Source organism: Pseudophryne corroboree, chromosome 10, assembly GCF_028390025.1.
Source record: "Pseudophryne corroboree isolate aPseCor3 chromosome 10, aPseCor3.hap2, whole genome shotgun sequence".
Taxonomy (NCBI): Eukaryota; Metazoa; Chordata; class Amphibia; order Anura; family Myobatrachidae; genus Pseudophryne; species Pseudophryne corroboree.
Genome location: NC_086453.1, coordinates 16,888,176 through 16,904,199, shown reverse-complemented (window position 1 = coordinate 16,904,199; position 16,024 = coordinate 16,888,176). Strand labels below are relative to the sequence as shown.

Sequence of the window (16,024 nt, the reverse complement as noted above, 5' to 3'; positions counted from 1 at the left end):
GCGGCTGCGTGAAGTCACACGCAGCCGCTGCGACAACAAAAATGGCGCCGGGACTCCTGTGGCCGCAGCTAAACTGCGCTGGCAGGAGTCATCCTTCATTTCTGCTAACAAGTAGAAATTGCGTGCTGTTCGCAATTTCTGCTTGAAGCAGGGGGGAAGCGCCGGACAGCATGCGTGCTAATGGTTAGCAAATTCTGCTGATTAGCAGCATCCACTAACCTTACTGAATTGGCCCCTATATTCAGTACAGTATCCAGTGAATAAAAAGACCAATGTTTACATTACTGTCCAGGGTCGTTACTAGGTTCTTCTACCCCAGACTCCAATGTTCTGCAGAGTGGGAGATTGTGGATTGCTTTTGGAAACCCCCCTCTAGAAATCCTGCGTTTTTGTGCGGGATGGTGGAGGGGATATTAATAATAATCTAAAAAAATAATAATAATTTTATTTATATAGCACTCTTTCTCCAACAGGACTCAAGGCGCTTTGCGACACATGGGGAGCAGGGGTACATAACTGGGGCCCATTGAGGCTGAGGGGGGGTCCTGCCAGGGCATCTGTTATTTCAGGGGATCTTATGCCACTAGGAGGAATATTTGTGATGGGGGGTAGGAAGTAAAATTACAATAGGGCCCTATGGGCACAGGGTCAGGGGGTGGGGTGCAAAAAAAAAACCTTGGTATGTTTTCCTTTAAATACAATTTTTAAATATATCTTTAAAAATACTTTTTAAACTTTATTAAATAAAAAAAAGTGTCAATTTCTGAGCGGTTGGGGGGGGGGGCAACTTGTCATTTGAGTGGCTAACAAGATATCCTGGTAAATGAATACATACTATATATATATATATATATATTATTTTTTGGTGTTATTGGTGCTCTAATGTCATTGTCTGGAGGCCCCTATTCCCCAGAAGAGAGAGATTAGAATTGTGCGTGCTTCTTATGCTCCATACGCTCTCCCAGGCCGTCGTTCTACAGCGACCTATAGAGGAATCCGGCCCAGGAACCAGCATAGCGCAGTCTGATATCCCCGGCGTGGCAGGTACGTCAGGCTGTCAGAGTACTCAGCTCGTCCTATGCGCCCGCTGCAGGCCGGGTCCAGAGCATAGCACATAACTCAATGTAACTCTAACTGACCACGTTAAATAACATGACATTACTGTATATCAATGTGTCCGGTAAATGACAAATCATCATTTTATTATTACAGAAATGAGAAACAATGGGATTTATTAATCCTCAGTTTGCAAAATTATAAAATGATAGGAAAACATTGATGTCTCATTCTGATTTTCGGATCCCACGGGTCTCTAGTTGGAGGCGATGGTCTGAAAGATAAAGTCATAATTTGTTTCAATTATCTTTTATTTCCAAACGCAATGCTGTACAGTGCATCTATTATGGATCTTGCACAAGACATAGGAGGCCGGTGGTCAAACGGATAATCTGCAGGACCGTAGAGAGATTGGACAGACCTCGGTAAAGCAGGTGGGTGTGGCCTAATCATAAAGGCGTGACCACGCTCCTTTTTAAAACAAAAAAAAACCACATGAAAAATATACTTTTAATGTGCCACGCAGCGGTGCCAGTGTGCACATGGGGGCGCTGTGCACCACTTAGCCAAGCACAGATCCAAGGGGGGCGAACAGTGCGATCACTAACCCTCTTGCAGGCAGAGGACCACACTCAGCGGCAGACTCACTTAAGAGAGATGCCACAGCTGGGCTGACAAGAAGGAAGGGGGAATGAAGACCCAGGCCCCTTCAACAAGCCCAGGCAATTAGTACCTGCCCCCCTGCGTCGTCGGACCCATACTAAGACTGCAGACGTCGGTTGATCACATGTGCATGCAGGAAGCGCCTCCTGCTGCATTACCGTATCTGTGCATCGCTGCTTCCGGGTAATGTAATGCGCTTTCCGGCCGCACCTGAATCAGGCGCGCTGTGTCTAGGCTACGGTCTCCACAGGGTGTACTGAGCAGCGTCAGGCTCTTACCGTGCTAATCCAGCTATTGTACTCCGAGACACGAGTGAAGACAGAGGGCTTCTTGTAGTAGTTACATCCAAGAGAGGAGCCGAAGCTGACGACACCATGGACCTCCCATGAGCCTTGATCATTCAAGCAGTTCAGGGGTCCACCGGAGTCTCCCTGTCATATAAAAGTGTAAGCTCTTGTGAACACACAAGTGAAGCAAATGAAAATATGTCATATTAACCAAGCATTGAAAGAAGTAGGGCTACATGTAATAGGGCGAGAGTAACGGCGCAAGTACGAATTCGCATTAATGTATTTGTATACACATATAGCTCCTCTAGGTCCGGCTGGGTTATAGGGTGACTATAAGTACCATCGGGCCCTTATGCCCCGCATGCTGGTACTTGTAATTCTTCAAGTACCAGCAAGCGGGGGAGGCCTGCTAGAACCTGTAGTCCCGTAAAAGACAATTTTTATCTAACTTTACAGAAATGCTATCAACTTGGCACCCAACGCCCAGGGATGCCGGGGACAGCCCCGGACTTCAGCCCAGGCCTTGAGTGCCCTGGAGAGGGGGGACCCCGTTATTGGTGGGCTTCCCACTTCCCCAGGAATCCTTGGCCTGAGTTGACTTGTTAGGGGGGAGAATGTTTTGGCCAGGGGACGCCATCAAGTGTGTGTTCCCACGTTTTGGACCTCGTATGTTTAGAACCAAGGCCGGCTCCAAGAGCCCGGTACTAATTCATTAAATACAGGGGAACCCTACACTTTTTTTTCCTATATTTGTTTGAACCAAAGTTGACTCAAACAGCCCGCTCTGGTTATGCTTTATGCTTTGGGGGGGAGTGGGGAATTCTTCATGTAGTTTTTTTTCTCTGATTTTTAACTTTTTTATAACTTTTACACATGTGAAAATGCGAGTTACAGTACATGCGAGTTTAGATGTTCTCACAGCCTATTACGTGTGTGAGTTCTGAAAGAAATGAAGAAATGACTTATTTCCCTAACTAAGGAGGCACTTGATAGATGGCATGGTTCCCCAACAGGTGATATATGAACCCAACGGGCAGGGCTGGATTAAAGTTTGGGTGGGGGGGGGGGTAAGTATGAACCTGAAATTGGTGGATACCAACCCCTTTTATAGTGGGCATTTTTAAATAGTGACAGAGATACAGGATTCCTTGTTTGGAATTTACAATCAGTAAGCGGTACATGGAATGTAATCTGCACCATGGACATTAGATGGACAGATCAGCAGCAATAGAGAAAAAGGAAAAGTGATTTCCGCCACTACTATATATTGTACTGAGTGGGAGAATATTTCATTGGTTAAGTGAAAAAAAAAAAACCCATATAATGTGGTATTAAATGCCAAACACGGGGACATGTCCAGGAATGGTTTCACGTACGTTACAGCTGGACACGACTCCATCTCCGCCAGCGCAGATCATGCGAGTGTTCACAGTATTTCCCCACCAGTCAGACTGAGAACATGTTGCGTGGGCCACCACCAGGAGAAGACCTTGCTGCAGGGCATCGGGTGCGGGTCCACCAGCTGAAATGTGGGTCAGATACAGAAGTCAGCGAGGGCAAAAGTAGAAAACCGCATTGCAGCTGCTCTTATGTTGATCGTCCTCTTTTGTGCGATTGCTCCTGTTTTTAAGAGCAAGCACAAGGATTTGGGGGCCAAGATGTCTTTGTACAGATGTGTTGCAACGGTCATCCATATCGGACCTCTGACCGTTGCCTCTTTCTACCTACAGTAGATTGCATTTGTGTCTTCACTATTAGTGTACTAAATACTTGGGATTAGTACTTTTACTGACCCCTCTATACTCTACACTACATCCCTGACCCCTCTATACCCTACACTACATCACTGACCCCTCTATAACCTACACTACATCCCTGACCCCTTCTATACCCTACACTACATCACTGACCCCTCTATAACCTACACTACATCCCTGACCCCTCTATACCCTACACTACATCACTGACCCCTCTATAACCTACACTACATCCCTGACCCCCTCTATACCCTACGCTACATCACTGACCCCTATATAACCTACACTACATCCCTGACCCCTCTATACCCTATACTACATCACTGCCCCCTATATACCGTATACTACATCACTGACTCCTCTATACCCTACACTACATCACTGACCCCTCTACACCCTACACTACATCACTGACCCCTCTACACCCTACACTACATCACTGACCTCTCTATACCCTACACTACATCCCTGACCCCTCTATACCCTGCACTACATCACTGACCCCTCTATACCCTACACCACATCTCTGACCCCTCTATACCCTACACTACATCACTGACCCCTTTATACCCTACACTACATCCCTGACCCCTCTATACCCTACACTACATCCCTGACTCCTCTATACCCTACACTACATCACTGACCCCTCTACACCCTACACTACATCACTGACCCCTCTACACCCTACACTACATCACTGACCCCTCTATAACCTACACTACATCCCTGACCCCTCTATACCCTACACTACATCACTGACCCCTCTATAATCTACACTACATCCCTGACCCCTCTATACCCTACACTACATCACTGCCCCCTATATACCGTATACTACATCACTGACTCCTCTATACCATACACTACATCATTGACCCCTCTACACCCTACACTACATCACTGACCCCTCTACACCCTACACTACATCGCTGACCCCTCTACACCCTACGCTACATCATTGACCCCTCTATACCCTACACTACATCACTGACCTCACTATACCCTTCACTACATCACTGACCGCTCTATACCCTACACTGTATCACTGACCCCTCTATACCCTAGACTACATCCCTGACCCCTCTATACCCTACACTACATCACTGACCCCTCTCTACCCTACACTACATCCCTGATCCCTCTATACCCTACACTACATCCCTGAGCCCTCTATACCCTACACTACATCACTGACCCCTCTATACCCTACACTACATCACTGACCCCTCTATAACCTACACTACATCCCTGACCCCTTCTATACCCTACACTACATCACTGACCCCTCTATAACCTACACTACATCCCTGACCCCTCTATACCCTACACTACATCACTGACCCCTCTATAACCTACACTACATCCCTGACCCCCTCTATACCCTACGCTACATCACTGACCCCTATACAACCTACACTACATCCCTGACCCCTCTATACCCTACACTACATCACTGCCCCCTATATACCGTATACTACATCACTGACTCCTCTATACCCTACACTACATCACTGACCCCTCTACACCCTACACTACATCACTGACCCCTCTACACCCTACACTACATCACTGACCCCTCTACACCCTACACTACATCACTGACCCCTCTACACCCTACACTACATCACTGACCTCTCTATACCCTACACTACATCCCTGACCCCTCTATACCCTGCACTACATCACTGACCCCTCTATACCCTACACCACATCTCTGACCCCTCTATACCCTACACTACATCCCTGACCCCTTTATACCCTACACTACATCCCTGACCCCTCTATACCCTACACTACATCCCTGACTCCTCTATACCCTACACTACATCACTGACCCCTCTACACCCTACACTACATCACTGACCCCTCTATACCCTTCACTACATCACTGACCCCTCTATACCCTACACTACATCACTGACCCCTCTATAACCTACACTACATCCCTGACCCCTCTATACCCTACACTACATCACTGACCCCTCTATAACCTACACTACATCCCTGACCCCTCTATACCCTACACTACATCCCTGACCCCTCTATACCCTACACTACATCACTGACCCCTCTACACCCTACACTACATCACTGACCCCTCTATAACCTACACTACATCCCTGACCCCTCTATACCCTACACTACATCCCTGACCCCTCTATACCCTACACTACATGCATGCATGGATGACTGACAACCTCCTCCCAACGACCACGCATCGTTCATCGTTGGCTGTGTACACACTAGAAGTATCGGAACGATTTGATCGTTCACAACCGTCGTTATCGCTCATATCTATGGAAAAAATCTTCTGGTGTGTACTATGGACCTTTAGTTTATACTTACTCTGAACATTTCCCCAGCCTGTGGTGTAACAGCCCAAATTGTGGGGCAGGATGTAGCCGGCAGCGGGCAAGCACGCTGGCTGGATGATGTCATTATATTCCAGCGGTTCGGCCAGCTTGATGAGGGAAATATCATTTCTGTTGGGTGTAACATTAGAAATTGTGAAAGTCACGTTAGTGAGTTATTGCACTGACAGTGTAACAGGGGCAAGAAGGTATTTAATAGTGACTGTGATTTATATCTCAGAATCAGCACCGTGCCACTTTCCACAAGTCATGTCAGCTCCCTGGCATGAACGATTAGTACCCAGGGAGAAGACTTTATTTTTTATTGGGGAGGGGCACCCTCTATCAGTAATTAGAACATAACTAATAGACACTAAAGCTACAGACATACAACACATAAATCTTATTCCTAGTGATAGAACATATTATACTAAGGGTTGGTATCAGGATCCCAGTGCTTGGGATACTGGCAGTCAGAATACCGACAGCGGCATCCCGACGCACAGGTTCCCGACACCTGTTCGGTAAGTATACTAGCACTAACACGGTAGGATTTGCTAGTGGGAGATTGGGGGGAAAAAATTGCGGCCAGTTCTCCATAAAAAAAAAAAAAGATATACCGTATAAGAGACATTGTAAAGTAGCTGTTTTCATACAAATCTCTTTTTCAAAATCTCTCTGGAGGGAAACCGTATGGATACCAGACTCAGTAAATCTGCTATACAGGCACAGGCTCACAACTCTCAACAAGTCATGTGATGGGGAGGGGGGAGGGATTTATGCTAGAGCTCAGAGAAGCATTCAAAGGCCTTACCGCTCACATCACATGCCATGTGATACTTAATTATCAATCATTAAAAAATAACTTTGGATCTGCTTTTACATTTCCGTGCTGATTTATGTATTTATTTGGATGGAGAGAGTTCTTATATGACAGAACTAATTTTCTAACAGCTTTTAATAGCTATAGACTGTGTAGGTAGTATGCTCAGATATGTGGATGATTACCCATTGGACAGCAAGATGGAGATCCACCTGGGGTGGTTAATGAGTTTGACCACGCTGATTGTCCTGGCCTCTGGCTCGTTCTGTCTCAGGTTGTGCCTCCCGACCTGTACTCTGTACGTATTGGATGAACTGGGGGGAGAAAACATAGTCATATTCACAGGTAAGACCCCAAATCAAGTGACAGCCAGACACTTATATGGCTAGAACACTGCGATTGTACATGTGTATTTTAAGTTGCACATATTCAACTTTTAATCTAGATATATTAACTGCTGCCGTCATCATCATCAACACAGAAAATGACCACCATGCAGGACGTGCAGAGATATTCCCCCTAACAGGGAAGAGTGCCGGATGTCAAAAGGACCGGCACAGTGTTCAGAGGTGAACGCTATGCCGGCATCATACGCAAGCGGTCAATGTTTTCAGTCTGTGTATGCGTTCCGAGCCGCACTGTGCATGCGTCCCCCGTTGGTTAACGCACAAAGATCCTAATTCATGTTTGCACGCAAAAGCTGTTGTTCACATAAGCGAGCATTTATGGGCAGACTGCGCATGTGCCGCGATCTCACTGCGCATGTGTAAAGGTGCATTTGAGATGCCGCTCGCAGGAAGGACCATTTGGGACAGGTAACGGTGAGTGGCGTCAATTGCAAATACATTTACATACAAACATGAATTAGGCCCAAAGACACAGATCAATACTGCACGCAGATCCATGCAATACAGACGGGTGTTTCTGGGCGGTAATCGGTAGGGTGATGACTAGCTAGCCGCAGGTGTGTCACGGTCACCGACTGGGTCTAAAGACCAAGCAGTAGCAAAGAAATCGCTGAACTCCATGAGCATCAGCAAGTGCGTGCGACTGGGGATCAAGCCGGTACTGTACTAAGGGTCTAATTCAACTTGAGTTGTAGTTGTGCGAAAAATTACACAACTACAACTCTTTACACTAATATGTGGGGGGACGCCCAGCACAAGGCCAGTGACCCCCGCATGCCGGATCCTGATTCCCCCCCCCCCCCGCGCGCGCGCGCGCTAACATGCGAACGTTTCATTAAGCAGCGAAACGCTTGCATGATTAGGGTAGCCCATTGCCTTCACAGCCTAGCTGCAAAGGCAGATGGGTACCCGCCATAGGCTCACAGCGGCTGCAGGTGATGTCACGCAGTTGCCGTGGCCCGCCCCACAAATGGTCCAGACATGCCTCTATTGTCCAGACAGCGCCCCCCCAAACGGTGCATCGACGCCCAATAAACACGGCGTTGATGCCCCGTAGGCCAGCGGGTCAGCACTATGCTGATGCGCTGTGCGCTCAGGGGGTCATCGCCAGAGGCCGCTTCGGCAAACATGATATTTATACATCTTGTCGATGTCTCTTCCTGCTTCACCTCAGTAACAATCCGTGCCGCTGTAATTCATTTACCTCTAAGTGTGTGCAATAAAGATGGTATCACAGTAATGGTAGCCAAAATTAAATGCAAATAGCATCTGTGTGTGGGCGTGTCTGGGGGTGGACTTCTGCGTATGGGCGTGTCTGGGAGTGGTCTTCTGCGTATGGGCATGTCATGGACGGGCTTCTGTGTGTGGGCTTCTGTGTGTGGGCGTGTCTGGGGGCGGGCTTCTGCATGTGCGCGGGTTCTCTCTTGCTGCTGCCCCACTGCCACAGCGGCCATATTTGTTGAAAGTTACAGAATTCTATCTGTGTGACCCAGGACATACGCGAGCTACCGATGTTTAACCGATGTTGTAGTGTGCCTGTCATATCCTGCAGATGTGCACAACACTCAGATAAGTAAAATGGGCGGTTTCACTGTTACACAGTACATCTCACGCTCACACACGCGGAGACTGCTTAAAATAGCATTTGTATATTTTAGCACCTTAGCTGCGCCCACGATCGCATTTGAGGCAGCATTAGCGTACAAATCAGAAACGGGCCCTATAGGCCCTCAGCCATCATATCACTTATCTCTCAGTAAGTGACCACTATCCCTGGTAGCCCCTCATCAGGTTCCTCCGAGTTCATCATTAATCCCGCCTTCTTTTTTATCTCACATGAATGACGTAACCCCTCCTCCCCACAGAGCCACGCCCACACCGCCTTCCATGTCACTATCGGTGCGTTCTAAAGTCTGCGCTTCCAGCAATACAGGTCCAGCAACACAGAGCAAGGGGGGCACGAGTCCACGCCCCCTTGACTCGTGGCATGCCCCCATGCTCTGTGCTCTTGCGCCCCTCTGCCGAGCACACATGCACAAACGAGGATGCCAGGGTCAACAATGGCAGCTAGCCGACATGACATAATGTCAACACTGACGAAAAAGACAATTTTTTTATATACCAATTTTAGAGTTAAGGTTATGCAGGGGCAAACGCAGGGTTTCTAGAGGGGGGGTTTCCAAATGCCTTCCACAATGTCCACTCTGCCGAACATTGGAGCAAGTGCCGTAGTCTGGGGGAGCGGTAGAAGAGCCTCGTAATGACCCTAGACATTAATGTAAGCAATGGTCTTTTTATACATGGATACTGTATGGAATACAGCAGGGACGTTTTAAGGAGTGGAGGGCCCCCCGTGCAGCCCCCGTCGCGGGCCCCCTCATCTCCGGCAGCAGTATACTCTGGCATAATGCGCCTTGTTCCCGGGGATATCTACAGTGCGCATGCGCAAATCACTCGGAAATGGCCGTGGTGGCCATTTTCCATTTTCTGTGGCGGCCATTTTCCGAGTGATTTCTGTCTGCAGTAAAGGGCCGCTGTCGGGGGACTCTGGAGGGGTAAGTATAATATATGTGTGCAGTGTGTGCGGTGTGGGCCCCCCCTGGATCCAGGGTCCCATGTGCACCGCACACACTGCACCCATTATAGAAACGCCTATGGAATACAGTATTAATATTTAACACTATAGATGGTCTATACTATAGGCGGTATCAAACATTTAAATTATATAAATAAGTGGTCAGGAAAAGGTTAAACATGCCATAATAACAAAATACACAAACATTATAGAACCAGTACTGCACTTGCTAAGCACACCTTCTCCCACCTCATGGTAAGGCTCCTGTCTCTTCTTCCTGGTAGCTACTCTCTGGTCCAGTGCACTGACTGAGGGCTCAGATCCACACACACACACAGCAATCTTGGGAGGAGAAGCTACTACCACTGGGCATGTACAGCAGCTCTGCTCTGTCCCTTACACTGCATGATGTGGTGGGCAACAGGAAACCCCCCTGCACTTGCCTATGTTAGGGATCCTTACCTCAACAAAGGGAAACCGATTGGTTGACGTGCCGACTGCTGACATTCACAATGTCGACATTATAGCAATGTCAATGTGATGTCAAAGTCCTCATTGTGATTGTCGACATTTGACATACCGAACACCCATCCATATCAACATTCTGGTGTTGAAAGTTTGTACCACACACAAAGTGTTTCTCTTATCCTAAGATAGTCCATGAAGTTCTGGTTGCGCCACGCTGCAGCATATACATACCTGATGCAATGAGCGGCGGTCAGGACCCATTGTGGTGCTATCACGGTTCCACCGCAAGTGTGGTACCAGTAACCGCCAGATGTGTACTGGAGCGACACCTGTTAGTAAGACACAATTGTACTGAGTGCAAGTAAATTGTGCAGCTGTGATGTAACAGTATGTCACACAATAAGTACTATTTAGTAGTCCTTAAAATGTATGCAGAATACATAGACACTTGGCATGCTCTCAACCCCACCTTCAGGGATTATACTTACTATTCTGCCCCTCACCGCACCTATTCTAGGATTGACCTCTTATTTTGCGGCCCCCTGGCCTCCAGGCATTTACTCAACTTCATGATCACCCACAACCCCTGGTCCGATCACTCTTCTGTCACTTCCACATTTGATCTGTTGGACTTCCCAGTCTCTCGGCCCTCCTGACGTTTGAACGTTGAGACAAGGGCGACACTTAATCCAGTCCTCTCAGAGAAAATCGATAAGTCACTTTGCTGGTTAAATCAGCGGTTTTTCGAGAAGAGTAACAAGGCCGAAACCCTTCTTGCCAACTGCCTCAAGGCCCGTAACTTCAACTATAGCCTCTCTTAAAGACCCAATGGGTAATCTTCATTATTACCCCTTTGAGATCAACTAATTTTTCTCCGATTATTACACCAGTCTTTATAATTTCCCGGACCTTACCTTACATCACCCGCCCCGACCATACACGTCGTATTATCTCGCTTCCTGTACTCTGGCCCAGATTGACCAGTCTACCTCTACTGCACTATGCCGCCCTATAACTCTCAAGCTCCAGAAGCTCTCTAAAGGGCAGGGACCGGATGGTCTCCCCTTTTCCTAGTACAAGACTTTTGAGAGTTATCTCGTACCTCATATTACACAAACTTTTAATAAAGTCTTAGATGGCAGCTTTTTTCTCCCAGAAACCAACAAAGCCATCATAACATTTATTCTCAAACCCGGCAAGGACCATCAACTGATATCAAATTATCGCCCAATTTCCCTCCTAAACACAGAGTTTAAACTTTTTGCAAAAATCCTTGCCTTCAGGCTGAACCTTCTCCTCCCCTCCCTCATCCACCAAGGTCAGGTGGGCTTTGTCCCTTCTAGACAGGCCCTGATTAATACCAGACGAACAGTTAACTTTAGTCACCATTCTAACATCCTTAAACTCCCTTCCTTACTCCTGGCCTTACTTGCAGAGAAGGCCCTCAATAGGGTTTCCTGGTCCTTCCTGAATCACAATCTTTGAAGGTTCGGCTTTCAAGGTAAATTTCTCCAGGCCATACAAGCTCTCTACTACAATCCATCAAGTCCGTTGACCATCTCAAATGGAATACAGCAGGGGTGCCCCCTCTGGCCACTCATTTACGCCCTGGTTATTTAACCTCTTACGTGCCATATCTCCCTCAATCCTGACATTACGGGCATCTCTATAGGAGAATCCTGCTACATAATCTTCCTTTTTGCGGATGATGTCCTCCTTACCTTTACTAGTGCCTTTCTTTCCCTTCCCAGCCTTTTTAAAGAACGATCTCTCAATGGCCGTCTCTCAGGGTATATGATCAACCATGACAAATCAGAGGCCCTTCCCTTGCACATTCCAGCTTCTACCCTGGACCTTCTCAAGCTCAACTTTTCTTTCACGTGGCGACAGCACTCCATTAAATATATTGGGATTTCTCGGACTAAATCTTATGACTCCCTATATAAAGCTAATTACCCTCCCCTGTTCGTTGGCAAAAACTCTTCATCTGTCCACATTAATGTTATTAAAATGACCGTTTTACCCAAACTTCTGTACCTCTTTCAAACCCTTCCTATAGCGGTCCCTTCTCGAGTCCTCACGTCTCTTCAAACCTCATACTGTAAGTTTATATATGAACAACAAGAAGCCCCCACTCCGCAGAGAAACCCTTCATAAAGGCTCAACTCTCTGAGGCCTAGACCTCCCGTTATTGGCCAAATATTATTGCGCCTCCAAACTTAGTCAATTGGTGGCCTGGCACTTTCCAAGAGGCACAAAACGATGGGTGGATATGGAAAGTAACCTTCCACGGATTGTTTCTATCTCCCACCTTCCGTGGCTCACCCATCGACTCAGACCTGGAGGTGCTTTGTCGGTTCCCACTACTGCCCTTACTTTGTCAGTCTGGGCCACTAAATTCTCCCACTCTACCTACCCCTCACCCCAAACTCCTTTGTGGCACTAACTCTCTTTTCTTCCCGGCTGCTCGCCTCTCATGGCCTCTAATTGGATGGCGGCAGGCATTACCCAACTTCACCATGTACTTGTCAGCTTAGCGCCTCAGTCTTTTGCGGAGCTTCAGGAGTCCTCTCTCCCAAACTCTTATTTCTACCAGTATCTTCAAATCCAAAACTTTGTCACCACGTCCATCAGGGAATCTGGTCCCCCCTGTAGTCCGACGATGATGGAGCGTCTTTGTATCTATCAGTCTGTTCCCTTCTGGCCCTCCGACTGTTTTTTTTGTCTCCCTCCCCTCCCTCACCCTCCCCGTTTCTGAAGCCTTTACTAATACCCCTGTTGCAAACCACTGACTGGGCTGTCCAATGATGGATTATTGTTCTATGCCTTCACTGATGCCTACTTGCTCACAGATTGATATCATATTTTGTTTTTCTGTTGTGATTCCATTCATTCTGCTCTCTTTAGTTGGAATCCTTTTCAATATATTTTCTGTTTATTTCAGTTTTTATTGTATTCCACTGTTGGCGTGTGCTAATTGTACTCATTGTTTCTTTTCAATAAAATAAAATAGGTGACTAAAAAAAAAAGTATGCAGAATACAGTTGACCCAAGGGCTTGCGCTCTGTCAGAGTACACAATATTCAGAAGAAGACACTTACCTGCCAAGGCCAGCTGTTGGGAGCTGCATCCTCCCCATTGACCACCCTGGATGTCAGAGGCTTGTAGGTGGGAACGCCGCACCCATATGCTGCATAGAACCAGTATACAGTAGGTGTTACCAGAAATCAGTTACAATTCTGCATGAGTCAGCCTTAATGAAAAGTACCAGCCAATCAGCTCCTGTCATTCTTCAATCACAGCCTGTAACATGACAGTTAGTACCAACCAATCAGCTCCTATCTCTCCACAAGGCTTCATACATCTCTCCCACAATGAGAAGTATCAGACAAATCAGCATATTGCCCCTGACGATTAGTATAAAGATGTCCTTCATATTGATCAGTGAGGCGACCGTTACAGCCCATGAAACGCAGGCCAGTATATCCTGTTCCACATTAAAGACTCCTGCAGAGGACGGAACCTTCTCTGGGTGGATACTATGTCAGAAGAACTTGGGTTCTAGGTTTAGGAACCACCGGGGAGGGTTAGGCTGTGGGGGTGGGAAAGATTAGGGTTAGGTTGCAGGAAGGGTGGGTTAGGGTTAGGTTGCAGCAAGGGAGGGTTAGGCTGTGGGCAGGGGGGGTTAGGGTTAGGCACCCCTGGGGAGGGTTAGGGTTAAGCTGTAGGGGGTTAGGTTTAGGCACCACCAGGGAGGGTTAGGCTGTGGGGGGTGGTAAAGGTTAGGGTTAGGTTGCAGGAAGGGTGGGTTAGGGTTAGGTTGCAGGAAGGGGGGATTAGGGTTAGGCACCCCTGGGGAGGGTTAGGGTTAGGCTGCGGGGAAGGGAGGGTTAGGCTGTAGGGAGGGTTAGGCTGTGGGGGTGGGAAAGGAAAGGGTTAGGTTGCAGGAAGGGAGGGTTAGGTTGCAGGAAGGGAGGGTTAGGATGCAGGAAGGGAGGGTTAGGTTGCAGGAAGGGAGGGTTAGGGTTAGGCTGTGGGCAGGGGAGGTTAGGGTTAGGCACCCCTGGGGAGGGTTAGGATTAGGCTGTGGGAAGGGGGAGGGTTGGGCTGTGGGTGTGGGGAAGGTTAGGTTGCAGGAAGGGAGGGTTAGGGTTAGGCTGCAGAAAGGGGGGGTTATGGGTGTAAGGGCGAGGGTAAGCATACTTATCTGACTCCTGTTGGGATTCTAAGCATCGAGATGCCAGTGTCGGTCTTATGAATGCTGGCATCCTATACACCAGTTTTTAATATCACACCCCTGAAAGCAGTGCACCCTACATAAGCATGAACTCCAAGGGCTTCCACCTGTGATACTCAGAGGTCTGTCCTGCTGGAGTTGTGGCATATATACTTACAGAGTAAATCGTTACCTGTTTCCCCAGATACACGCTCATATTTACCTATATAATTGCTGATAGCCTGCCGCATTCCCACAGACTGTTAGTAAAACAGATGTCTCATGCTTTGGTTACCCTCTTAATTGCTTCTAATATAGAACATACCTACAGTACATGTGTCACCCCAAAACCCAATGTATAGTACAGTACATACCCCCAACAGCCAACAGCAGCACCGCGAGCAGAGAAGCCATGTCAGAATGATATAGGCTGCCCACCTCGGGGGGTATTTATCCCAAATATCCCCATGAACACTCCCCAGTGGAAAGCTAAATATAAGTCTTATCTACAAGAGAAAACATGTTTATTTTTTCTCACCATCCGAAACGACTACTACCGACCTATATCATGAGCTACGTAGAGACCGCACAGATCTGCATTGCACTAACCTTGTTTGTATTATGCAACACTCCGGCCCGGGTTACACATTTCATTTTCCATCTGCCAAGAAACTGAAAACGATTTGAAGAAGGATAGGAATAGAATTAATCGCATTTTACTCATTAAGAAAGGTTTATTTTCATCACTAGCTTAATTCTTGATCATTATATATTCTAAAATATGAAAACACTATTTGTTAGGAATAAGTTGTGCATTTACAGTGCACTTTAAGGTCAAATAAAACAAGATTTATGGTAAGAACTTACCGTTGTTAAATCTCTTTCTGCGAGGTACACTGGGCTCCACAAGGATTAACATCGGGGTGTAGAGTAGGATCTTGATCCGAGGCACCAACAGGCTCAAAGCTTTTGACTGTTCCCAAGATGTTCAGCGCCGCCTCCTCTATAACCCCGCCTCCATGCACAGGGAGCTCAGTTTCGTTAACCAGCCCAATGCAGTAGCATGTACCAGAGACGACAACCGCTCGCAGCCAAGTACACCACACACCACAGGAGAGGGTGTCAATGGCTATGCCAATACCAACCCAAAGAAGCTAAGTGCGTCAGGGTGGGTGCCTTGTGGAGCCCAGTGTACCTCGCAGAAATAGATTTAACAACGGCAAGTTCTTACCATAAATCTCGTTTTCTGCTGCGGGGTACACTGGGCTCCACAAGGATTAACATCGGGGATGTCCTAAAGCAGTTCCTTATAGGAGGGAACGCACTGTAGCGGGCACAAGAACCCGGCGTACAAAGGAAGCATCCTGGGAAGCGGCGGTATCAAAGACATAGAACTTTATAAACGTGTTTCCTGA

General features: G+C 47.4%; 1 protein-coding gene across 1 annotated transcript; it reads right to left on the bottom strand.

Moving 5' to 3' along the window:
* Positions 1–1,312: 1,312 nt before the first annotated feature.
* Positions 1,313–15,023, bottom strand: LOC134966860 (chymotrypsin-like elastase family member 2A). Its single transcript, XM_063943901.1, has 8 exons — positions 14,984–15,023; positions 13,495–13,583; positions 10,625–10,722; positions 7,129–7,257; positions 6,116–6,252; positions 3,386–3,531; positions 1,998–2,150; positions 1,313–1,330 (listed from the first exon to the last, which is right to left on the bottom strand). The coding sequence occupies exons 1-8, from the start codon at positions 15,021–15,023 to the stop codon at positions 1,313–1,315; spliced, it is 810 nt and encodes a 269-aa protein (XP_063799971.1).
* Positions 15,024–16,024: the final 1,001 nt, after the last annotated feature.

Bases quoted from the DNA above. Each gene is read 5' to 3' on its own strand.
- LOC134966860 (XM_063943901.1), bottom strand. From the start codon at position 15,023: ATGGCTTCTCTGCTCGCGGTGCTGCTGTTGGCTGTTGGGG. The intron at 13,584-14,983 runs GTATGTACTGTA...GGTTCTATGCAG, and splicing joins GCTGCTGTTGGCTGTTGGGG to CATATGGGTGCGGCGTTCCC. The intron at 7,258-10,624 runs GTATGTATATGC...TTCTCCCCCCAG, and splicing joins ACCGCCGCTCATTGCATCAG to TTCATCCAATACGTACAGAG.